The following is a 27630-nucleotide window of genomic DNA, read 5'->3' on the forward strand; positions in this document are numbered from 1 at the left end:
AAAAAAATGTTGATTCAACTCCTAAAGATACACTAAGCAAGCAGTGTGCAATGGGAAATCTGTTTGAGGGAGTCTGTTTGCTTTAAAATATGTCTGTCTGAATTTACCTCGGTGAGGGTTTTTAAGTTCTCTTTTTGAATAAAGTAATAATAGACCCTTTCTCTACCTGGGGAGCTTCTGCTCTTCCCAAGTCTTGCTCAGGTATCACCTGTGAAGCCCTCCCTTGGATATCTTGGAAAAAATCTTTTATTATAACATTCAGTGCATTACTTTACAATTAAATAACAATGCATACTTATGTTTGTATCTCAATTTTGTGAGAAATATATATGGAATTTTTTTTCTTACTCATTTTTTATTCCCACAGCCTGTATCCAATGCAGTATATGTATGCACTAGTATACATTAGCATTTTCATTACTTAATGAGTGCTAATAATGAGATAATAGGGAGAGTGCTGTCTTTTAAAATAGAATTTGAAACTATTGTTCAGTAAGACCTTAGGTCCTGTTTTGTCTGTGAGTAGCAGCAGATAGACTAGCTGTTAAAAACAATGCTAAAAGCTGATGGGACAGGCAAAGCATTAAAAATGTCATTATGTAGCTTTCTTTTTCTTTAAAAAAGAATTAACATACTTTGAGGATTGGGAACTAGAAGCTATTAGCAGTAATAGGCAAAACAATTAGGTAATGCATAGATGGCTACCACTCATTCAGCACTTACTATATGCTGGGCACTGATCTAAATGCTGCACCTGTATTCACTCCTTTAATCCTGCCAGGAATCCTGTGATGAGGCACCATCATTTGATCCCCCTTTACAGGGGAGGAACCTCAGAGGTTAAATGACTTGTCCATGGTATATAACTTAAAAAAAACACCTACCATAATGAAAGGACAACAGCATATTAAAATAGATTTCTGGAGCTCATCTTAAACTTTTTTTTTCATGAAATTCACATGTAATGTATGTGAAACTTTTGCATAGAGTTTTCGGCAATATTTTTAATAGGTTATTTATTAAGTTTTTGTACAAAAATGTATTTTTCCAGGATTGATGAAGATATTGACCTGACAGGTAACAAATGTTAAAAAAAAAAAAAGATTTCCTATTTGAATATCTTCTCTGAAAAAAATTAGGTTTACTCCTTGTAATATTTTCTTTGTTAGCAGGCTGTTTTGCTAGAAAATGGAAATGTAATTTGTTGATATATACACGTACATAAAAAAATGTTGATTCAAATATTTATACCTGAGAGGAGAGCAAATCCCTAACGTTCTTTAGAAACATTCGCTTAAATTGCTAATTAGTATAGGTTCATAAATGTGCATTGCTTTTTAATCAGCTCATGTATGTATGTGGGTAATAATGCAATTGTACCTTACTAATAAAATTAACATATGAAGGTCACAGTTCATACAATACTAGTCTGTAATTGGAATAATTTGATTTATGATATAGTCAAAATGGTGTGTGTATATAAAGATTTTTAAAGTAGAACCACAATCATAATGTAAATGACTAATGGGAAGAACTGAAGAAGTAATCATAAATTGATTTCTTGTTTTTTATTCTCAGAGTTAATTATATGTCTGCCAATAACAATGAAAATATATTTACTTGAATATTTGACTTGGCATTTATTGACCAATTTATCAAGGAGAAGCAGCAAAAAGAGAAGCTAGAAAATAATTTGAATAGGCCAGTGCTTGAGCTATATGTACAGTGACACTTCGGAAAATATTTTGAACATTTATTTTTGAATTTGCTTGTGGTCAAAAAATGTATTTAGGAAGCACAGTGTTCATTTTTCTTCTGTTCTGTAAAACCTAGGTAGCATGTAATTAGAACTTGAATGATAGCATTTGCCTTTCAAGGTTCGATGAGTCCTTTAAAATATATGGTTGCAAAAGTCTCAGATTATACAATATGAGTACTTTGTGAATTGGACAGCTACAGTATGCCTGGTTAGGTTTGGTAATATGAAAACAGAAAGACAAGAACGGGCCCTCGATTTGCATTAATGCTTACCAATATACCAGAGCTTGTGATAGGCAAGGGAAGGTTTTATTGATGACAGAGCAAATCGAAGTTAAGGACTCACAGAATATTTGTAGTTTCTTTTAAGTGTCTAAAAAAGTTTTTTCTATTTTGAAAATAGTATATAGTTAAAATTTGGGCATTTAAACTTTATAAGCATACCATATGAAACCTAACATAGTATCATACTCTCTTAAGGGGAAGTAAATGCAGAAAAGTTGGAGGCGATTTTGTTTTTCCTTCTCCCAATTTTAACTTATTGCATAAACGTCATAACAATAATCAAATTTCATGAACCTTTAAAGTAAAATTGTATTTAAATAAACAAGTAACTTAAGGTGACTTCTTTACTTCAAAATGTACACATTCTTGTTTTTAATTGGTAAACATTAGGAACCCCTCCAGAACAGTAAGCAATGTCATACCCATTGGTACTCTACGAGGGAAAGAACAAAATCACAAATTAGTGTCACTTATAATATTGAAGTGGAGTTTTGTTTCTCTTTTTTTTTTTAAGATTTTTATTGGGGAAATGGGGGGATGGGAACAGTGCTGGGGAATTGGGGAAGGGGAACAGACAAGTTTCTTGTCGTTTTGTTCTTCAGTCTAGTTGTGGAGGACGTCGCTTCACTGGCCCAAGTTGGCACCATCGTTGAGCTCTTCCCGGGCGAGGCAGATCAGTCTCTGGCTTCTGGACGGGCGCTCACTGCGGCTGCTGGCTACACACGGTAGCCCATGGCAACCCACTGCCACAGAGGCTGCAGCCTACTCCGTCGCCGGCGACTCACGGCAGCCCAGCTCCAGATCGAGCTGTTGTTCAGCATCTTAGCTGTAGAGGGCAGTGTCACTGGCCCTCATATGTGGGATCCGAACCGGGGCTCGCTGGCATCCCAAGCCACTTCTTAACCATCGTGCCACTCGGCCGGCCCAGAGTGGGGTTTTCTAATTGAGGTTTTTTAATCCGTTTTTAATTTTAATCAAAGAAAAATTCACTCCTGCTTAAATTTAATTTTGTTGATTAAAAGTTGCTTAAAAACATATAAAAGGAGGGTATTATTTCTCCCTTTTAATTAACATTTGCTTAAATAGAAATACCTGTGAGTTATTTAATCTTAATTTTGGAAAATAAACTGGGAATTCTGCTTATCACAATTTAAAACATGCCTACAGTTCCATTAATTGTAACCAAGACACACTGTGGGGGTAGTTATACTTAGTTGCTTGCAGTATCTATGACTTTTCTACTTGAAATTCCTTTAAGCAAAATCTCTCCTGTCTTGAACATATACAGCTGATTTTTAAAGTCTTAATATAGAACTTTAGACATATTGCCCCTTCTACGTTCACCGTGGTCATATGTACAATTCCACAGCCAGTGGATATGTTTCTTTTTTATCTTTATTAAATTAATTGGGGTGACATGGGTAAGTAAAGTTACATAGGTTCCAAGTGTCTGTTTCTGTAATATATCATTTGTATGTTGCATTGTGTATTCACCACCCAGAGTCAATTCTTCTTCCATCAGAAGACAGTGATGACAGGGGATATATTTCTGAGTCTGAAGGCCATTCTATGGAGAATGATTTTTCTTTCAAACCCCAGATACCTTATGGGTGGATGTCCACTTCACCCTCCGATGTTACTTCCGGGACATTCTTTCTCCACCCGCTTGTGGTAGCTCAGACTTTGTTCCAGATAGACTCTAGCATCTTTTTCCCTCTCCTCTTTTTTGTTATCCTGTTAACTCACAGCATAGTCCCTTGTTCCTTAGAATTTGGCACTTGGCTCCCAGGCTTCCACTCTTTCTCAACTCTTGCCATTATCTTGGGTGATGCCATTGTCTATATGGACTATTCAGCTACCACCTAGTCTGTAAGTTCTCCATGTTTTCAATGACCTTTTTCTTCATTCTACCTCAGCCACCTATTTCCATCACCTAAAACCACTTCACTTTCAAAATCAGTTAAGCTTTTCACTTTTCTACCACTATATTCTCCCAATTTCATCAGGACCTTGAGTCCATTTCTATCTCTTTTTCTCCATTAGTACCTGCCTTCGTATTCATGCCCTCTTTATTCTTAGATTTCATGGTTGATTATCCCATTCTTTCCCCCGATTCCTGTCTCCTTTCTTTTGCACCCCCTGGCAAGACTCCAACTGTGGGTGACCTAGTTATCTGCTACTGTGCGCCAGCACTTGTGTGATTCCAGAAGAGACTGGATCCAGGATACACTCATGGATGTTAACCTCAACCTCAGTTGAGCTCTCTCCTCTGCCTGGGAATACTACTGCGTGTCTCCTTCTCACTATTTTCTGTGACTGTTGTAAACCCCTACTCTTCTCATACGTTTTAGGCTCTCTTCTGAACTACTTAGCTTTCAGTCGATAACTTTGCCTTTTATTTCAAAGAGAAGATATAAACCATCCAACTGGAAATATTTTTATTTTCTAACCTCCAGATTTCTAAACCTGCCAAAGTGAATACCTATCTTCTCCCCTTTCCTTTCTCTTGTGGAGGAAGTGCCCTTCCTTCTGAGAAAGGACAGTTCCTCTGCCTGTGCTTCAGATCCCATCATCTCCTGTATCTTCATCATCATCGTTATAGTGGTAAGGAATCTAGAGAGAGAGATTGAAGATAACGACTGGAGAGAAATATAATTGTTAAAGGTCCTTGAGGAGGATGGCATCTAGAGCATAAGGTAAGAATTAGCCTTAGACAAGAAGAAGGATACCTCTTCTGTTGTAAAAACTAAAAATAATAGGTAACAATTTAGTAAGCAGTTACTATATATCAGGCCTTATGCTAAGCGTTTTACAAACATTATCTCAATTCTCTCAAGAATCCTGTGCAGTTGGTAGTAGTATTACTCCCATTATTCGTTTGAGAAAATTGAGACCCAGAGAAATTCACTTGCGTGAAGTCACCTAAGTGGTAAAGAATCTAAAATTTGAGTTTCTGTTGGGTTATCTAAAGAGCCCTAGGTATTGACCACTATAGCATCGTAATGGAAGTAAGAAGGAAACAGTGAGGCTAGAGGGAGTTTGAAGACTTAGTGACAGGAAACTGAAGACATGATTTGCTAAAAGTAGTCTCCTAGCTGTATTTCAGCACATTTCATGAGTACGTGTCATATGTTTAATGAAGTTAATAAGAATGCTTCATTTTCTTGTTCTTTTGCTTTTCCAGTTGGGTAGTGTTATGCAAGCAAGGTAATAACTTGAGTTTGGAAGTTTCCCTGTAATCATTTTGGCTACTCATTACTAAGGTTCCATATCAGTCAGGCAGCAGGTTAGGATGAATAATATGTGGCCTTTGCCCCTGATGGACTTAGAGTCAAGCCAGAGGTATTACCCCTTCCGGAGAGGAGGTTCTATCAGTTGTGGACAAAAAAGGGGCTCTATTAAATCTAACTGAAAGTAACCTCACAGGGTGATCTGATCATGTATTCCTAACTGGGCAAGTCATGGTGGGTAGTCACGCCTCAGGTCTATAGTTTCCCTAGTAAAAGGTTATCTTTGCCTTAAGCAAGCCCTGTCCATTGTTTTTATGCATCTAGGTCAGGGGTCAGCAAACTGCGGCTGGCTCTTCCATCTCAAAAGTTTGCCAACCCCTGGAAAAGCCAATCCTGTCCCTCACAACAATTTAAAAATTATTCGAGAGCCATAAATATATTTTTACATAATCACCATTATGTGAATAATATCCTTTAAAAGTTTTATAAATGAAACTATGATAGTTCTATTTTCATTTTCAATTTGACTTCAGAGCCACATGTACGTACCCAAAGAGCCGCATGTGGCTCGCGAGCTGCAGTTTGCTGACCCTTGGCGGCCTTCCATCTCAAAAGTTTGCGGACCCCTGATCTAGGTTAACACATCTTTGAAATGCCTCTTTTCAGACCCCTGGTCTGTGAAGCTTAGCCACCCTCAAGAGAGTGCATAATCTTGTTAACTATCCTGTAACTGAATCTTCACCTTGCTTTCTCCCGCCTTCATGTGATCTTCCTTACATCCTGTCCTTAATTCCAAATGTGTAAAAGAAGCTGGGAAACTGCCATTCTTGGGAGCATTTGAGATCTTGCTTCCTGGCATGTTGTCCGTTTGGTGGTTCAAGTAAACTCAAAAATTCTCCACAGGTTGGATGTTTCTTATGTTGACAGAGTTTAGGGTATTCTTGGTTACAAGTAACAGAAATTCAGTTTAAAATGGCTTAAACAATATTGGGGAAGTATTGACTTACATATTTGAAACCTAACATTTCATTAGTCCACCTAGGAGTAGAATTTCTAGGTCAAAAGGTAATTCCAGGTTTAACTTTTTGAGGAAATACCAGACTGTTTCCATAGCAGCAGCACCATTTTTACAGTCCCACCAGCAATAAAAGAGGGTTCCAATTTCTCTATATCCTCACCAACACTTTTTATTTTCTGGGGTTTTTTTTAATGTTTTATAGCCATCTCTGTGGGTGTAAGGTGCTATCTCATTTTGGTTTATGTCTTCAGTTCCCTAATAACATTAATGTCAAACATATTTTCAGGTGCTTATTGACCATTTGGCATATTTATTCTTGACATGAGCTACTTACTTAATGGTCATGTACGTGGTTTCAGTTCTTTTAAGAGGGGGTGGTCTCTGAGAAGTAGCAGTCTCCATATTAATTGAACTGAAATGATCATATTTCTAAATGAAGTAAAAAATATTATACATAGCATTTATTGGACTCCTTTTTCTCAACTTTGTTTTCATGATCTTAAGAAAATCCAAAAAATATTTCACGTTAATAGCAGTTTAGAGCAAACTCTATAATAGTATGCCAGATAGCCTTTCTGTTTGTAAGTGCTTATAAATCACAAAAGTTGCACACTTCCTGACTTAGATTCACAAAATGGAAAATCTACTGTACTGCTTCTAATTATAAAATCTACCAGTGTGCACCTATTTCTTTTTTATTTTTTAAGGAGCTACTGCAAGTAAATTGTTTAGCCTGAAATGTTAGAAATGTTTTGAACAGAAAGAAAGCTGCTTTTCCAGAAATGGAGAAAATGGTCCTCTAATTAAAGAACAATACGTTTGTGGTTCAGTATGCAGAAAGCACAGGATTAAAATATAGTTTACTAGCCTCGTAAGACTATGCAACACAAAAGAATGCCTTTTAAAAAGTTTACCTTTTGGGCTGGCCGAGTGGCGCGTTGGTTAGGAGTTGGCTTGGGACACCAGCTTTGAGCAGCAGGGCCCTGGTTCGGATCCCACATGAGGGCCAGTGACGCTGTGCTCTCTACAGCTAAGATGGTGAACAACTGCTCGACCTGGAGCTGGGCTGCCATGAGTCACCAACGACGGTGTAGGCTGCAGTGGGGCTGGCCAGCAGCAGGCGTGAGCTTTCATGAGCTTTCGTGAGCTGCCATGAGCCACCGTGAGTGGCCGTCCAATGGCCGGTGAGCGACTGCCTCACCCGGGAAGAGCACAATGATAATACCAACATGGGCCAGTGAAGCAACGTCCTCCACAACTAGACTGAAGAACAAAAGGACAGCAACGTGTCTGTTGCCCGATTTTCCAACACTGTTCCCCTCCCCCAACTCCCCAATAAAATCTTAAAAAAAAAATTTTTTTAATAAATAAAAAAATAAAAAGTTTACCTTTTTATTTGTGATTTCTTGGAAAATTAATTAACTGTATTCCTCACCCCCTAAATATCTCCAGTCACACATTGGGTAATTATTCATTCAACAAACATTCATTGAGCAACTTCTAAATCATACCATGAATAATTGACAAGTAAATTACATAACAAATTTCTGGCTTAATTAGAGGGTTGACATCAAGCAACTTCAACTATATTAACCTAACTAAGCCTAGACTCAAAATACTTGATGTTCTCATTTTTCAAAAAAGTTTGTAATCACTTTTAATTTTCTCTATGTAATTATATAAAGAAAGCCTTATCACATTTGTCATGAATAATTATCTAAAATATGGAAATAGAAGAAGTCACCAGATGTCCTTTGAGTATAGAGCAGGGCACTTTCTAGTAGCCCACCTTCCTGGGGAGAATCTGGTTTTCTAGGGGTGTTAACCTTTGTAATGGGTTCTTTTGTAGCCATTCTCTGACCTCAGGGCCTTTGTACTCCTCTGCCTGAAATGCTGCTTTTCTCAGCTATCAGTGTTTTGTGCACATTCACTTCCTTTGGGTCTCTCCTAGTAGAATGGCCAACTATCCTACTGGAACTTGAGACTTTGGGTCCTAACATGCAGAGTCCTAAGAAAATCTTTTTTTTTTTTTTTTAAAGATTTTTATTGGGGAATTGGGGGAGGGGAACAGACAAGTTGCTGTCCTTTTGTTCCTAAGAAAATCTTGATGGTTGATAATGTTGGATCTCTGCTCATTTGCTACTTCAGTGCTGTAGTTCTCAAAATGTGACCTGTAGATCCATAGATGTCCCCAAGACTTGCAGAAAGTCTGTGTGGTCAAACTATTCTCTTAACAATACAAAGGTATTATTTGTGATTTTCACTGTTCTGACATCTGTCTACATTGATGGTGCAAAGGCAATGGTGAGTAAAATTGTTGGCCCCGTAGCACAAATCAAGGCAGTGGCACCAAACTGTGCTGGTCATTGTATTCTTCACTGCCATCCACTCACAGTAATAAACCAAAACCTACCAGTTTCACTGTATGACCTTGATTAAAGTGTAAAAAATATTACTTTGAAACTGACCATTGCGTGTATGTGTTTCCAATGTTGCGTGTGATGAAGTAAGAGGTTCACATAAAGTACCTCCGTATTCCAGAGTACAGTGATTGTCTCAAGGGAGAGTACATGTGCAGTTGTTTGAGTTGCACTGTGAAGTAGCTATTCTTTTTCTGAAACCCCATTTTTACTTGAGTAATTGACAAATTGTGGTTATTTAAACTCGAGTATTTGGCAGAATTTTCTCAAAAATAAACAAATTGACCCTGATATTTCAAGGTGAACAACTGATGTTGTGGTGTTGTTATTTTACCAATAATATTCAGCCTTTCAAACAAACATTCAAATTTTGGAAGACTTACTACACTATAACTTGTACAGTGACTCGCTGTCACTGTAAGCTTGAAGTTTGCTAGTACTTAAACATTTTTTTGATGAGTTAGTTGGTGATATTAATGAATGTTGTTTTTTATTACTATATTATGAAATGTATCAACATTTGGAGGATCTGAATAATTCAGTGAAGGAAAGGAATATTTTCCAAATGACCAGTGCATAATGTTACAAAATTGTGCATGGGTAAAAGACCTATTTAAAGCACAAGATAGAGCAATGGATTTTGTTTTAGCGGGATGAAAAGTTCATTGAAATGGCTTCAGATTCCACATTGCAACTAAACTTGAAGGAACTACCACTTGTCAAATTTGGATGTAGTATCGAAGAAGAATATGCACAATCGTTTAAAAAGGGTGTTAAAATACCCCTTCCATTTCCAACCAAACATCTGTGTGAGGCCAAGTTTTTCTCATATGCTTCAACCAAAAAACATAATACAAATATTGAATACAGAAGCACATATGAGAATCCAGGTGTTTTCTATTAAAGCAGACATGAAAGATTTACAAAAAATATAAATGCGACTCTTACTATTGTTTTTTGTTTTGGAAAAATTATTTTTTCAAGAAAATATTTTAACATGCAGTGGGTTTAATATTAATAGTATTCTTAAATGTTTTTAAATTTTCTCAGTTTTAATCTTTGATACAGGAAATATTGATAGATATAACTAACAAAAAAAGTCAATAATTTTTTAAGACTTTTAAAGTCTGAAAGATCGAAAAGTTTGAGAACGGCCACTGAGAGGACTCTCTCTGACCTCCATACTGTAAAATAGCATCACCTCATCCCATCTCTTTCTATCTCTATTCTTTACACTGCTTTTTTTTTGTAGCACTTAATGTCTTTTGATGTAATTTATATTGATCTGTTTATTATTTGTTTCCCCCAGTGGAATATAAACTTCACAAGGAATACAAATTCATCTATTTTGTTAACTACTATTATTCCTGGTATCTAGAACAGGAGGTATTAAATACACAATATTGAATGAATAAATTAATTTAAAAATTTTTTCATAGGGTTCTCTGTTTTCCTCTCCTATAAATTCTGCTTATTTAATCTCATGAGTTTTTTCCATGGTGGTTCATTTTCTTATGAGCTTTAACATTTTTTATTGTGAACTTAACTTTAGCAGGGCTTTTCTTTCTTGGGAGTCCCACATATTCCCTTGATAAAAAAGTCCGTAAGGAGCAGTTTCACCCCTGCTGCCAGGGCCTTGCAGATTTCACTTGTTCAGGACCAGTTTTTATGTTAATTTCTGAGCTCAAGATTTCTGCACTGCATGGGTAAGAGATACTTGATTCTCACGTCTGTGAACAGGTCAAGCTTGGGGTTGAAGTTTCTCGGGTGTGACTCCTCTTCCATTTATGGCTCAGTGGAGGGGTATGCCACATCTTCAAGCCATAGGATGGAATTTGTTATCCACTTGTATGACTGGCACAGACCCTTCTGGATCCCTGACTTTATCCAGTGAGCCCAGTTCCAGCTCCTCCTGGCCTTGGCTTTTGGTCTTATGTGGGCATTTAAAACCCTAGCCTCTGATGCCTGTATCCCATCTCAAAGGTATGTCTCAGGCTTGAGTTCTAGCATGATGATTTCTCTTGTTTTCAGCTTAACTATGTAAATTATATATATTTTAAATTAGTTAAATTTTATCCAACATTTCTCTATATTTGAGTACATAATGGATCCTTCCCACATTTGCTTAGACTGCCATAGTAACCAAAATTGTTCACTATAAAATTCTTTGATGCCTCCATTTCCCCACACTTGAGTTCTTATTTATCTTTTGGTGAGTGTATGTGTGAGTAAGTTCTCAGGAAGAATATGTACATGGTGGATTTTCTAAGCCATTAATATTTTGAAATTTCTTTCTATTCATACTTGAATGAAAGCTTGTCTATATAAAGAATTCTTGACTCAAACCTGTTTTTAGAACACTATAGATCTGGCACTATTAGCACTACAATTTTTCAGTATAGAAGAAAATTATTAAAATCAGCCTGGTTTTTTTAAAAAAATTGTTTTAGGTAACCTCTTTTGCTTCATTTTTCTTCTCTGGTTGCTTGTAGAAGTTTTATTATCCTTATAATTCCAAATTTGTGCATAGATATTTTGTTTAAAGAAAGGATGAACCTCCCATTTTAACCTCAACTATTCTGGTTTCTTTTACAAATACCCTGTTTCTTATAGCTTAGATCTTTGTTCTCTGTTCCGTGATTTTATTATCTTCTGTTATTTATAGTTCTCAGCAGTCTTGTACAACTTTTTCTACTTTACATCGCTGCTTCCATTTTTTGCAGTGTTGGTGCTCTTGTTTAATACTCTGCAAATTGAAATCCGGTGTCACTGTCTTACTTTTTAACAGTTATTTAACTTTGTCTTTTTTTAATCTCAGCCTTTTTTTTTTTCTCTTACTCTCAAGCCTTCACTTGTTCTTGGTTTCTAGTGGACGTAATTTTGCATACTCTCGAGGACATCAAGTAATTGATTACCAGTTTTTTGTACCCTGCAGTGAAGTATTATAGAGATATACAGTGTTCTTCCTCTGTAACCTTTCAGGTAATTCTCTTTTTCTCTTGTTACAGCCAGCAGATACAGTACATAAATTGTTCTTGGTCCCATTCTTGTTTTCTTGAGTTCTTGAAGAATGAACTGTCTTCTAAAAGCTGAAGCTGCTGGTTGACAAGTTGATCTGAATATCCCCAACCCAGTTTCTGGTGTTCTTGTAGTATACGTGACTGAGGGGTGAGCTCTTCTTGCTCATGTGCCAAATTTTCTTATGAGGGAGAAATGTATATTTTAAGGCATCCGTGACATTTTATCATTCTATTAAAAGCAGTACATGAGAAATCACTACCCTCAGCATTCCATTATTTTATACCCTGACAGAATAAGATATAGTGATAGGTAAGATTAGGTACTGCCTCCTGAGTTGTCAAATAGCACAGAAGTCATCTTATTTTAAAGTATCTCCCTAGTAAGAGCCTTTCAGCTTAAGAAGTATCATTACAGAGTGTTCTTGGCACATCAATATTTCTGCTTTACTGTTCTTTCCCTAATCAGCAGTTCTCTGGCAATAGGAGTTTTATTTGAGGAAAAGGGAAGAATCGTTGGGGATAATGGTGGTTATTTTGAGAAAGGTAGATTGAGGTTGGCTGTGGCCTTTGGAACACCAGATGGGTTCAGAAAAGGTGAAGGGGAGAGGTCAAAGGTAAACACTTGCTTACAGCTGTGCCTGTGATCTCAGTGCTACTGGAAAGAGTTTCTCATATAGCTTTTGGTGCTAATGTGGCCTTATGAATTGTTATTGCCTGAATTAATATTTCAAGATAAGTTGAAAGGCTACCCACTTCAGCTTCTTTGATTCAGACTAGTTACATGGCTTTAAGTGTAGTTTAGTTTCTACTTTAATTATAGGCAATGAACAGTTAGATGAGAAAGAAAATTCACATGTCAAAAGATGGGAGTGAATTTTTATTGTCTTAATTTGGTTTAATATTTATAGCCATTAGAAGACAGAAAAAAGGATGGGAGATATGTGACCACCACAGTGGGTAAACGGATCAGATTGTTACTCTAAAAGGGTCTTTTTTTTTCTTTATCATGAGCTCTTATCTCTATTTCTCGTTAAGTTTGTGTTTTGTTTATTTTGTGTTTGCTATTGTGAATAGGATCTTTTTCATGCTTTTTTTTTCTGTTGGTAACAGGAAAAGATACTTAGTTTTTGGTATTTATTTTGTTACTAGCCTCTTTACTGAGTTTTTTTATTTCTATCAGTTTCTAGGTAGATTTCCTTGGATTTATTAGGTATATAATAATGACATTTGTCCAAACAACAAAAGAGAGAGCACTGTGGGTCAGCTTGTTAGATAATTATATCTTATTCCTTTTTCTTGCCATATTGCATTACCAAGAACTTCCAGAACAAACTTATCTAGCAGTGGTCATATCAGGCATCCTGATAACCCACAGTGAAAAGGTGAGAGATGAGCAAAGACCTGACTGAGGTAAAGGAATGAATTATGAAGAATCTGGGGAAAGAGAGACCTAGGCAGAGAACAGTCAGTGCAAGGGCCCTGAGGAGGGAGCATGCCCGGTGTGTTCCAGGAATAACAAGGGCAGTGTGGCTGGAAAAGGGGGACTGAGGAGACTGGTAGAAGATAAGATTGGAGAGGGAATAAGGAGCAAGGACTAATATAGGGGGAGCCAAAAAAAGGTACACATTTTAAGAGGTGTTATCTATGTATTACTTTCGAAGTTGAATTACAGTAGCAATGTGTAGTATGATGTTTGCTCAGAATATTGCGTTAATTAAATGAATGCTAGCGTCATTCATTGTATTACAATTTTAATACAGTTTTTCCTTTTTTAAAATACATATACATTTTTTTGGCACCCTCTGTATTTCCTAATATTGATCCTTCCTTCCTTACTATATTAGGATTACTGCATCATGGTGAGTTTATTCTTTAGGCATTGCATCTGTGGTGAAGCAATGTGTTTATAAAAAATAGATCTATTTTTTGAAAAACCGTAATATATGTTACTGATACAATACTCATTGATGTTCTCTAGTGTTTAAAATGTCTTTTATCATAGTCATATTAAACACATTCTTTTCCCAATCACTAGGATCTTCCAAATGTGAAATCTTCTGTATTGTTTTTTTCTTTTTATGTAAAGTTGACTATTATACTATTGGGCAGAGCATTTGATAAGCAAAATGTCAGTTTCTAAAGGCTGAGATTATTTATTTTAAACAACAGCAACCACAACGAAGAGTAGTTTTGTGTTTTGCTTACTTGGACCCAAACATTAATTTAAAATTCTCAGTCATTTTCAATTTTCAAGTTCTTCTGGTAGAAAAATACCTAAAGGCACCCAGGCAGCAAGAGTAATAAAGAGTCACAAATCATGGCGATGCTGAAACTGACCTAGTTGACCAGATAAGGCAGCTCAGTAAGAAAACTGTAAGCTCCGTTGAAAAATCAAATATCCCACGAGGAATAAAATAGGGAAAGGAAAAAAAAAACTTTATTGCTGAGAGAAGCAGAATTAACCAGAATGTTGGCACTGCTATAAATTAAAATTTTCCAAAAACAGCAATATTTCTGACCAAGCTTGGCCATTTGATTCTAGAATGTAACTTTAGGCTGCATGCAAACATTATTGCTTCATTTGTAGTCATAGGAAGGAGAGAGAGGAGAAAGAGAAATTTGTTTTACTGCTGCTAGGAATCTTGCACTCTTTTATTTTTATTGTTTGAAGCCCCTTGGGATCCCTGGGTAACTTAGAAAATAGAGTCCGTAGTTTCAAAAAATATTTAAGTCATGATTTTACATCTCTTCTATGGTCCCAATTCTGATCCCCACCCATCACTTTTGCAGCAAAAGATGGGTAAGAGAGGTTTCTGATGATAATTTATTCTGTGAAACCTCATCTTGTGATTCTATCGGTATGTTCAGGGTTATTTTTGGAATATTTACCTAAATTTTACATACCAGTAAGTCTGGTTTTCAAACACAAGAATGTAAAAAATAATTGAAGAAATTAGTTGTAGTAGCAGAAAAAACAAAAGGAGCAGTGAGAAACATTCTGCAAATAGGTGGCCATGAAAAGCTATTTTGGTTCTTACGAGTTATTACTAACTTACTCTTGGTAGAGAGGAACTGGGCAGATCCAAAAGGTGTTGTCTCCTTAGCTCCCTTGAAATATGTAGGCTGTCCATTGACATTAGACCCCATGTAGCGTCTGCAGCCCAACTTACTGCATCCTCAGCGTGTGAATTGGCATATGGTAGGGTCTCTCCTTTCTTCATCTTCCTGCCTTGAGCTTGCCCAAATCCCTGCCTTTTCCTCTACGAGGCTATTTTCCCTACTTGCCAGTTCTTTTTGTATTAAATGTTTTTATCACAGATCCTAAGTAAATTTAAAAATCATTGTTACGGTCATTTTTTTTTTTTTAGCTATTGACCCTCTGGGATTGTTTAGGTTGATTAAAAGAGGAAACTGTGGAAGTAAAGGATAAAGACAGAGTGTAAGACAGACAGTGGGAATGAAGAAGAGAAGTGGACTAATAAAAAAAAAAGCAGAAAATGGATAATTCATTTAGGACTTAAGGGGAAGAGGAACATTATAGGGTGACCTTATCAATCTCTTGATAAGCTGTCTACTTTTCAGTTTTGGTTATAAAGGCTTCATTTTATAGCTTATAAAATATTCTAATCAAATGCCAATATATCTAATAGCTTTCATTAATATTCTTTATTTTAAAATACTTCTTAATTTGATAAGTAATATTTTCTCAACTTTTGAATTTCGACTCAGGTCTTTTACAACAGACCAGTGACAGAAAGAGAATCAGAATTCAGGAATTTGGATTCTGAAAGGCTTAATATATGAAATAGTTTATTAGATGAAACCAAAATTTATCCAGCCAAATATTTGGTCTCAAAGCATTTTTGCAGGTATTCATGGTTACCATCAATAACAGCCACTCTGTAAGTTAGGCATATAATGCAAGCAACCTTCTCTTACTAAGATCTGGTGGACCTAGTATTTAATAATTTTTTTTTGTAAACTTGTGTATTTTCAATTTATGCTATTCTCAGAGATTAAAGTCCCTTTTTAGTTCCAGAAGTATCTCTATTTTTTTGAAGTAACTCTAATATTTCTGTGTTAACATCATGATTTAGAAGAAAGGAAGACAGAAAACCTGTATTTTAGTCCTGGGTTTCCCCCAACTTAATAACCTTTTGTAAGGTTATATGGAACTCATGTTATTCTCATTTATATAATGACTACTAAATAGCTCTGAAGTGGTTTTTTTTTTATTGTAAGTAAATGTGATAGAATTCATGATTATACTCTTGTTTTCCATTGTTACTAATTTCTATGATGTTATAACTGTGAACACGTTTTCTAACTTCTGTCAGACAGTAAAATACTAACTGCCCCATTTTCACTTTCCCCAATTTTAAAAGGACTTCCTGAATTCCTTTGGTCATGTAAATTTCACCTCTCTAATCTTTCTCTATTGTTGATTTTCTTAAGATAGAAGTGGTGAGAACAGCACCAAGTACTGAAGGTGTGGGCAGATGTGCTATGATAATACACAGATGTAAGATCATATTTTATTTTGGCTACCTTTTCTAATGCCAGTATTTGTAGGACTTTTGAGCCATATCGTTTCAAAATGGCCAGCCCACTGCCTCTGGACTAGACTATTGCTAAGCTCTTTGCTATTCCATGTCTCCTGGGACAGAGATTTCACAGCCTGTCTCTCACCTTGAGGAAGTTCTTATAGCTAACATAAATCTTGCTTTCTGCAATTTAAGTTGAATTTATTTCCTTTTTCTTTTCTCTGTGGAGATGGGAACAGCCCCAAACGATAAGTGATGCTTTCTTATGAGGGCCAGGACTGAAAGTAGTGGAAAGACTGTTTCCAGTCCAGCATTATTTTTAGCTTTTATATATTACAACTTCCTGACTTTTATTTCAGTATTCATGGTCTCAAGAGATGCTATTCTTTATGGCCCAAATGAAATAACAGTTACATATCTAATATTAATGTTTATTGTTTCTCTTGCTAGTTACAACCAAATGAAGTACTAAAATAAAAAATGAGCTTTCAAAACCCATTTGAGGATTTTAGCAGATTTGTGTTTTCTTTAGTAGAACTATAGTTATGGGATTGGGTTTCTGCTTATGGTTTGTAGATTGTATCTCATTATTTTATTAGTCATATTTTATACATGATTTATTCATCCATCTCTTCCTTATATAAGTGATGAGATTAGAAACTTGTTCTTTGAAACAAGCTGTCTTGAAGCAGATTTCCATGTGTGTAGTCAAAAACCTTTAGAACCTAAGCTAAGAAATGGGCTACATATTGGAAAGGAAAAAGAAAACAAATTCTCTTCCTTTGAGGAGACTATAGTCTTATTGGGGGAAGAGGTTATAAAAATTGTAATTATAAAGCACTTGTAAAATATTATAGGATAGTGCATATAAAGTAAGATGTTAATGTGCATTATATTTTGCATTTTGAAGGTAATACAGAAAATGGTTTATACTATACGGGTCTGTTCTGTTAACTCAGGTACCCTAAAGTGTCTGGTTGTTGCATTCTGATTTCTGCTTTTCATTTTAAGGTTCAGGAGTTTTCTGAAAAATCCTTCATCTTACAGCTTTTGAAAAGTCATGAAAATGCCTTAGAAAGACAGTGCAGTGAAATTACAAACCAAAGGAATACGCTCCTCCAAACCTTTGTAAGTCTCCAGCCACTCAGAAAAATCTGTTTCACTAACTGTATCAAACGCATTTAAATACACTTAGGTGTGTACTTTTAGAAAATTATCCATATGCATATTGACAGATAGTCCTGTTCAGATATGGAAAAGTATTAAGTGCTATTTAAAACCAGTTGGTAGAGTAATAGAGTTTTAAAGAATTCTATTGGCAGCGATGCAATATAGAAATTATTTGCAATTGTAATAAGCATAAAGGAAACAGTGAAACTGATTTGAATTGCTCAGGCTTCTAGACATTGGTTTTAATGCTTTTGAAAAGCAGAGGTTCACACTTTAGGCATATTTATGGATGTGGGTAAAAGGATAGCTTTTATTTATCTTTTTATCATAAGTCAGAGCCAGCAGACACAGTAGTTTTAAACGACAGGGCCAATTTAGGAATATGACTTGTAATTAGTTGACATCTCAAAGAAAATACATTTTAAAATATTAAAAATATATACCTGAAGTCAACAGAATCAATCGTCAGTGGCTTAGAAATGACATGGCCAGTTTCCAAACGTAGCTCATAATGAGTTGATGTTTCTTAGAAAAAAATAGAAAAATATAGTCAAGTTTAGGTTCTAGCATTGTCCAAAGTGTTTAGAAATTCTTATTTATGTTACGTGTTGACATTTCATAAAATGTAAACTATTATTTGGAATTAAATTTGAAATGAATATGTAATTCTACCTTCATTATATGTTTTAATAGGTTTCCTTAGATTTCCTTCTTTCTTTATTTTTCTGGTTTTTTCTATAAGGCAGTAATTTCTTTGAGTATAGATTTTTATTTCCAATTTTTGTCATTTAATTATTTTACCACTGAATTTATATTGCAGTAACAAAATGGCAGATATGGTTATAAGTTTAATGCACAAACACATAGAACAATGAGTGGTAGAATTTCTACATCAATAATTTCCCCAAAACATTAAGAATAAATCTTTCATGTGAAAATGGTTGTTATTACATAATAGCTTTAGTGTTTTATTAATACTGCTGGAGGAGCAAAGCATTTTTGTGCTAAAACAAAGAAGTATGTATAGTATTATATTATGTGAATAATTTCAAATGATTGCATTTTAAATCACTAAAGAAAAATATTACTGCAATTAACACCTGCATTTGATCTTTTGTTTCTGTGTTGCAGGAGTCTAGGGCAAAACAAGTGACAGAAGAAGAGGAAAAATTTATTAAGGAAATTACAGACTTCAATAATGAGTATGAAATAACAAAGAAAAGAGAGCTTTTGATGAAGAAAAATGTCAAGATTGAAATATCTGACTTAGAAAACCAAGCAAACATTTTGAAAATGGGTAGGAATACATATTACCTCATTTATCTGGCATTAATAAAAATAACTTATTTTGAATCAATGGACTTTCCAGAAATTTAACTCTATCAATAAGCAAATTGTTGCATAGCTATTCTTTTAATTTTATCTTAATTGCCCTAATGGGTATGTATCTTTTATTGTAAGCAGTTTCAAATTCTTTAGAAGTAGGTGTGGCATAAGCATTTGGTCATTCATTCAATAATCAAATATCTATTTACAATCTGTTATGTGAAAGGCACTGTTCTAGGTCCTCAGGAAATTAAACTAAAACGTGGGGGAATCAAATGTGTAAGCAGATATTTATAGGGCAGTGTGATAGAAGCTATTATAGGGGTAAGACTGGTGCAGTGATACACATTTTACTGTCAATCCAGTTTAAACTAGGAAACAAGGTTACACGGTGGGGTGGGGAGAATTGAACTTCGGGAACACTAGAATGCAGGTTGTTGCAGTCTGTGATAAGATCCTGAATTAAAGAAGTTGCCAAGGAGAGGAGAGAGTGAATTAGAGAGCTGTTTAGGAAGCATGGCAGGACTTGATCACTGACGAACGTAAACGGAAATAGAGAAAGTCAAGCGTGAGTCAGTTTCAGACTTCAGCGACTGGGTAGAATATGGTACGTACCAGAAGAGCAGAGGTGGGGAAGCCTTTCTAAACTGTAGCCTTTTCTGTACGAAAAGCTCGAGTTTGACGTCAAGTATTTTTAGTTGGAGCTATTTAGGGGATAAACAGGTGGAGATGCCCAGGTGGCAGGTGGGAATTTGGCTGTGAAGGTGATAAGAAGGATCAGAGCTAGAGAATTAGGTTTGGGACTGAATCGAGTAGTTGGTGACATCATTCTGAGGGAACGTAGAGGGGACTCAGAGGCAGAGCAAAGACCAAAGAAAGTAGGGAAGCGTAGCATTTAAGGAAAGAAAAGAGAAAAAGAATTAGAGTAGTCAAAGAGGACAAGAGGAGAACCAGCAGAGAGGAATATTTTGAAAACTAAAAGTGAAACAAGTTTTCCTCAGAAGAGTATGAATCAAAAAAGGACATGAATTTGACAGTCAGAAGATGTCAAGAGCAGTATCATGGAGTGGTGGAAAACTGGTAGTAATAGATTGAGGAGCCAATGGGAGTTGAGCAAGTAGAAAATGAAAATATACCTGATATTAAATGGAAAATGAGTTTTTCATGGAAGCCTTTCTAAAATATACTGTTATTTTGATGCCTTTAGTAAATGGAGAATAATAAACACATTTAACATTTGTATTGACTTAGAGCTATCATGATGAATAACTTATTGTGCTTTGCATATGACAATTGTTATTATCATAAGTAATATTTACTAGCATATGCCATACCATTACATACACCATTACAAAAATTAACTAAAAATAGATCAAATCATTAAACTTAAGGACTAAAACTATAAAGCTCTTACAAGAAAACAGATGGGAAGTACTTTATGACATTGGATTTACTGATGATATCTTAGAGACCAAAAACACAGGAAACAAACAAACAAAAAAGTAGATAAATTGTACTTCATAAAAATTAAAATCTTTTGTACAGAAAGGACACTGTCAAGAGAGTAAAAATAAAACCCACAGAATGGGAGAAAATATTGGGTTGTTGGAAAAGTCATGATGTATTTTTTCTATGTTTTTTGTTGCAAAAATGTGTCATGACTTTTTCAACAACCCAATATTTGCAAATCATCTATTTGATAAGGGATTAATATCCAGAATATATAAAGAACTACAACTAAACACATATGCACACGCGCACGCGCGCGCGCGCGCACACACACACACACACACACACACACACACACTTAAAAAATGGGCAAAGAACTTGAGTACACCTTTTTCCAAAGAAATGGCCAGTAAGCACATGAAAAGATGCTCAACATCACTAGTCATTAGGGAAATGGAAATTAAAACCATAATAAGATACCACTTCACACTCATGAGGATGGCTATTTTCAAAACAAATTCAGTGCCTTTACAACATAATATTCACAATGTTTAGGATGCAATCCAAAATTATTCAACCTATGAAGAATCAGTGAAATGTGACATAGTGTCAAAAGAAAATCCTGAGTTGTCAAAATCACAGTGGTCTACATATTGGGATTATCAGACAAAGAAGTTATAGCAGCTATTTTAAATTGCTCAGTGAATTAAGGAAAATACACGTGTAATAGATAAAAAAAATAGGTAATCTTAGTGGAGAAATAGAAAATATAAAAAAGTCAAACGAACATGTTAGAGCTGAAAAGTACAGTATCTGAAATTAAAATGTCACTGAATAGGATTAATAGCAGAAGAGAGCTGACAGAGGAGCCAGTGAATATGAAGACAGAGTAATAGAAATTATCCGGTCCAAAGAAGAGAAAAAAAAAAAAAGGAAACAAAACAAAAAAAGAACCTCAGGAACCTGTGGGACAATTTCAAAAGGTCTGTGAGTAACTAGATCTCCGAAATAGAAGAGAGAGAAGGGGCAGAAAATATATTTGAAGAAATAATAGTAGAAAAAAATTTTAATTTGCTGAATGGTTAATTTACACGTTCAAGTAGCTCAGCCGACCCAAACAGGATAAATTCAAAGAAATCCATGCCTGGACGCAATAGTGGATGAACTACAAAGGGGCACAAGGAATCTGTTGGGGTTGATGGAAGTAAATGTTTTCATGACTCTGGTGGTGGTTTCATGGGTGTATATGATAGTCAACACTCATGGAATTGTATGTGCTAAATGTAAGTTATTCCTCTATAAAATCGATTTTTAAAAAGTCCTGGATACCACAGATACTTTAGGAGCCCTCTCTTTTGTGTTCGTTTTGCCAGAAATATGCATTAATTTTAATAGATTTACTTCCATGGACCTGGTACTGTTGGTTCTTTATATTTTCAGAAAGTCTGTTTCTAGGTATTTCATAACATTTCCATATAAAACTCGAATCTCCGTAATGGTAGGGAATTGGCTTTGTTTAATTCTCTATCTCCAATAGTATGAATGAGATACCTATAAATTGATGACTGCTTCAAAAGGAGAAGCACAAAACGATATGAGAACATATAAAAAGGGAATGTAACCTGGACTAGGTACTTGGGGAAGATCTCCCTGAGCAAGTGACCTTAAGATTGAGACCTGAAGGGTGATAGGGATTAGCCAAGCGAGAGATTTGAGTATAGATGTCAGATATTTGGGTATTTAAATCAAGAGCTCAGAGAGAAGGCTGGTCTGGAGCAATTAAATTTTCGGAGCCACCCAGGGAGAACTATTGAAAGAAAATAATAGAACCCCAAGGAACACTAGGATTTTCTAGGTAAGGAGAAAAAAGCCGAGTCCAAAAAAGAGCTTTAAGAAAGGTAGGCAGGACACAGAGTGTGAAGTTGGTATCGCGAAGGGGAAAGAAAGAGTATTTGAGGGAGCAATCTACCCATGTTGAATGCTGCCAAACTGTCAACCATAAGGACTAAGATCAGCACTTGGAGGTCCCCAGTGATCTAGGAAAACCCGGCTGCTGAGATATGAGAAGGGCGGAAGCCAGGCTGTAATGGGTTGAGCAGCAGGAGGACAGGGACTGGCGACCATGATTGCAGGCAAGCCTTTGAAGAAGTTTCTCTGTGGATAAGATCGAGTCCAGTAAGTAACCAAGGGGGATGTGAAGCCAGGGGAGGGTTTTTAGTGGAGAAGTGGGGTTATCCTTTTTTCATTTTTATTTTTTGAGATGGGAGATATTTTAACCTATTTAAATGCTGATGAATCAGAGTCAGTAGAAAAGAAAAATTGAAGACTCAGGAGAGAAGGGAAGTTCCCAGAGAAGATAGGAAGCAAGCAACAGTACGCAAATGGCCAGACTTAGAGTGTTTTGAGAAGAAACCAAAACAAAAGAACAATCAGAAAACAACCTATGTGAGCATCAATGGGGACCTCTAATTATCTGAGTGTATATCGCACTATACTTTTGTGAATATATTGATGTGGTAAGATCTATTAACAAAACTACCGAGTCAAAGTGAAATATTAAGAGATTTAATACTAAATTATGCTCCTTAAAACACTGAATTAATTATTTTTCCTACCAACTGTATAGGAAAGTGCTTGTTTTCCTATATTATTATCCCATACCATTACCAATCTGGGCATTATCAGTAACTTTAATCTTTGCCAATCTGACAAGTAATATATTATTTTCATTGTTTTCTTAATTAGCATTTCTTTGGTTTTGCACAGTTGGATTTATTTATCTGAATTTATTGACCACTTTTATTTCTGTTTCTGTGAAGAATCTATTAATACTTTTTGCTCATGTTTTAATTTCTTCATTCCTGATTTATGTGGACTTTTTGTAAATTAAGGAAGTTAGCCCTATGTCATGTATTATAAATCTTGTTTCCTAGTTTATTGTTTACTTTTTGATTATATTTATAGTGTGTGTGTCTGTGTGTGTGTGTGTATGTGTGTGTCTGTCTGTGTCTGTATATGTCTCTGTGTGTCTGAATGCCATATAGAAATTTAAAATATTTGCAGTCATCTTAATCTTTTCTTTTATGACTTCTGGATTTTTGTCTGTGGCTTAGGAAGCTTTCTCTGTGTAACGTTAATTTTTTAAAATCACCTATATTTTATTCTGGTAATTTTCTGTGTCTTCTTTTCTATTTATATTTTACATCCATCCTGAATTTATTTTGATATAAGAGCTTAGGGATCCAACTTTTTTTTTTTCAAAAAGGCTGGTCAGTTATTTAACAGTTTGTTACTTAATTCACTGTTTTCCAACCAATTTGAAACTCTACATTTATCATATATTAAATTCATATTTTGTTTGTGTGTCTTTCTGTGCTTTTTTCTCCCTACTTTGTTTTTTAGTTATCCTAGTTTCTTAGTATGATTGTTTAATATCTAGCAGAGCAGTCCTCTCTCCTTAACTCTATTATTGATTCTTCTGTGTTTATTTTCCTAGATAGAATTGAGTCTCATTTTATCAAGTTCAAAAAAATCTTATGTTTTAGTTAGAACTGCATTAATTTTACTAATGAATTTAGAGAGAATTGGTGACTTCACAATTGTGAATCTGCTTATCTAAAAACAACATATGTATTTCAATTGTTTTTGCCTTTCTCTTGTTAATATTTCTCTAAGTATTACTATTATAAATGGAATTTCAACATATGCATTTTGGGAGGACACAAATAGTCTTTAGCATTGATGATGTTGGATACCCTTCTTTATTACTAATGTTCATGGAAATACTTGTAGAATTTTACTGTTAATCATGATGCCATATTGAAGCTGTCTTTTCTCCTTCCCTTCCTTCCTCCTTCCCTCCATCCTTTCCCATTTCTTTTTAAGATGATCATATACACTTTTCCCGTTTTATTAACATAGTGAATTTTATTAATAAATATCCTATTATTAACCTTACGTAGTTGTGGTCTCCTAGTCTTCTAATGTATTGCCAAATTCTCTTTTATAATACTTTCTTTATAATTTTTGCATCAGTATTTATAAGTGAGATTAATATTTTTTGTGAGTATTATTAATATATTGACTTCACAGAAAGAATGTGAAAGCTTCCTTCTTTCTCTACCTGGAAAAATATAATTACTAGAATTACCTATTCCTTCTAGGTTTGAAATAATTCACCTGTAAAACTGTTTCTGGTGCCTTTTTCTCTCTGGTGGTGTTCAAATTTTAAGCAGATATTAGAGCCAGTTTCTTCCCAGAGTACTTTTAGTTTCCATTTGTCTTCCTACCTGTCAGTGGTTGCTCTTCCATTCCCTCTTCTAATTCGTACCACCACATCTGTTATATCCTGACACTTGAGTTTTCTCCTTTCTTTTCCTTCTTCCCTTGGCTTCCCCCGCTGAACTTTTCCATTGCGCTTTTAGCTTATAACTATGACTAGTCATCCAGTTTCACTGGGTTTTAAATAATCTTCATCTTCAAGTATTCATAGCTGTTTTTTATTTTGTACTATCAGTGTGCTTTTTTTCACTGCCAGACACCTTTGATTTATTATTTTTTAACTCCAGAGTTGGATCTGCTCTCACTTCTTGAGCTTGCCAAAATTTTAACACCCATATATATTTGAAATAAATTATTAGTACTGAACTATTAAAATGAACCTCTTACTTTAGTTATATTCCATTTAAAAATATCATGATAAGCATAGCAAATCAAGTTCCTCAACTTGTTTTGCCATCTTTGTACAATCTAGTGCCTCTCCTCCTTCCAGCCTCACCTAGTGTGTGGCCTTTGCTTTTTGTGCGGAAGGCATGCCTGCCTTCTTTTGTTTCCTAGGTTGTACTATGCTTCCTCCTGCCTCAGGACCTTTGCATATGCTTTATTGGAATTTTTTTTTTAATCTTTAATTTAGTCATTCTTCTGACCTCAGCTCAAATGTTACTTCCTCAGGAAATCCTTCTTTGACACACACCTCCATCTCACATTAGGTCATTTCTTCTGATTATATTCTCTCTTGGTTCTCCATACCGTTTTTTTCAGAGCATTGTAATTACACACTTATTTGATTCATATCTATCTCCCCTACTAACGTGTAAGGACAGGAACTGTGTTTGTTTTGATCGCCAATGTATTTTGAAAATGTGCTTAGTATATCCATTCAATAATGATTTATGTATTTTTTGGTGTGTGTATCAGGTACTGTTATAGGCATTGGTAGCACTGCAGTGAAAAAAAAAAAAAAAGCCCTGCCCTCATTGGAGCCTACATTCCTGTAAGGAAAGACAGAAGACATTCATACTTTAATCTGTCAGAATACAAAGATCTCATTAAACAGAAGCATCCTTTCTTAATAGCTGAATTAAATTAGACTTAGATTTAAGGCTCTTCTAGACCCACTGTTAAAAAAAGATGTTAAATAACAAGGTTTGAGCCTGATTTGTAAGTTACTTAACTTCCTGCCAAATAACAAACATCAACTTTAGGGGAAGATACCAAAACTCAAACTTGTAGCAAAATAGTAAGCACAGTGTGTAATATCCAATGAAAAATCACATTTAAAGAAACAGCAAATTGTAACTTACAGCAAGGAGGAAATTAGGTCAGTAGAAACATACCCACAAATGACAGAGATGATACAATTAGCAAAGAAAGACTTTAAAATTGCTCTTATAAATATTATAAATACACTTCAGGATATGGATATAATAAAGAGATAAATGAAAAATATTTAAAAAACAAAATTAAAGACATAGAAAAGGCATTTGACAAGATTCAAAATTTTTTTTGAGATAACAATTTAAATAGAAAATAGAAAAGAGTTTGTTGTGGGAATAAAGAAAGGAATTCTAGGTAGAAGAAACAATATTAGCAGTATTGTGGAAGCTTGTAGCCATATAGTGATTATTATGCAGTCATTTTAAATATGCGTTAGTTATGAAGGATATAGTTTTCGCATCTCATTGGGAAGTTTGTTTTGCTTAGTAATAATTACATTGTTTTGAATTCTCTCTGTAGTCTCGCAGTCTACTAACATTCTTTTGTATCCAGTTGGTGCTTAAACTAATTTTGGTCAGTTTATTAGAAACACTTCCTAGGTGGCCAAGCAAAGCTAGTTCAGGCTTACAATTGACCATATGCTGCTTAAATTTTTACTACACAAGAAAAAGTTAAGTGCTGACATATTTATGGCAAAGCCTAAATAGTTAAAATATAGTTTTTGTTTATTTGTTTCTAGAAATGAAGTCCATGGAACATGACAATGACCAGTTAAATGAACTTCAGAAACAAAAGAGTGAATTAATGCAAGAGTTATTTACTCTCCAAAGAAAAATTAAAGGTATTACCTTTATGCATTAGTGCATTTTGCTGATGAGTATATTTATATACACATGATATAGGGTCATATTATTCTTTCAAAGTGCATCAACCTATTGAGATATAGGGCTGTCATTGGTATAAAAAAGGAATAGGTCAAACAATGAATTGATCAGCATTAGATCTGATACTTTTAATGTCCCAAATTTTGCTAAGATTTTTTTGTGCCTTTAATCAGTATATTAAAGTAGAAAAATAAAAATCATTAGCACATAGATTTTACATGAAGCATCCAAAATTAGAAGATTGTTCTTATGAATGAATAAAGACAACCTTTGTGTTTTGTTTTTAAAAGATTGTAAAAAATTTTATTAATTGTTTAGCTTTTGAAGATAAAAAGAATGAAGCCATTTGTACTACCAAATACCTAGAGGCAGAAAAAATAAAAATCAATGAAAAGCCTCAAAATGATGCTGAATGCTTAAGGTAAGCATTGCATATTATAATTTGGTATAAAATCTGGTAATTTCTCGAGTTGCCAAATAGATTTCAGTATAAAGCTAAATGCATGCAGTTTTTTTTTTAAGTTCCAGATGAAGATGTTACTTCCTTCCGTGTGTATTCTGAAGCATGCTAATAGGCAAACACTCACTGTCTAGACAGCATTGCACAGAAATTTCATGACCCATTGGGTTGGTAATACTGAAATCAATTTTATCTTTTCTTATACCTGGGGGATTCAGTGTTATTCACTTCCTAATGGATTAAGACAAAGTATTGGTCCCACAACTCTCCTTTCTATTATTTCTAACTTTTCTTGTGGAAATTATTGAAATTATTTTTAATCTTTCTAGATTTCAGGGGGGAAAAAATCACAGTCTGCTATTTTGTTTGAAATGTGTTATTCTGGTTTTGTGCCTAAGGAGAGAAAATGTATTTTCTGTATGAAATATTCAGAAGCTTTTTATGTATTTGGATAATGAAAGAATGGCTGATGTTTAAAATGACATAGTCGTATACATAAGGAGGAAAAAAAGTTTATTAATTTGACTGTTATTTATTAATAATTCAATGTTATATTTGCAGGCTTAATTT

General features: G+C 34.9%; 1 protein-coding gene across 1 annotated transcript in view; it reads left to right on the forward strand.

Annotated features, from left to right (window-relative positions):
- The window catches only part of CCDC172 (coiled-coil domain containing 172), a 28618-nt gene extending 1593 nt beyond the window's left edge, over positions 1-27025 (forward strand). Inside the window, exons 3-6 of the mRNA XM_019660094.1 lie at positions 17287-17403; positions 18577-18742; positions 26456-26557; positions 26919-27025. Coding sequence (XP_019515639.1) covers positions 17287-17403; positions 18577-18742; positions 26456-26557; positions 26919-27025 — 492 coding nt within the window. The remainder of the gene's footprint in view (positions 1-17286; positions 17404-18576; positions 18743-26455; positions 26558-26918) is intronic.
- The last annotated feature ends 605 nt before the right edge of the window (positions 27026-27630 follow it).

Source organism: Hipposideros armiger, unplaced genomic scaffold (assembly GCF_001890085.2).
Source record: "Hipposideros armiger isolate ML-2016 unplaced genomic scaffold, ASM189008v1 scaffold_311, whole genome shotgun sequence".
NCBI lineage: Eukaryota > Metazoa > Chordata > Mammalia > Chiroptera > Hipposideridae > Hipposideros > Hipposideros armiger.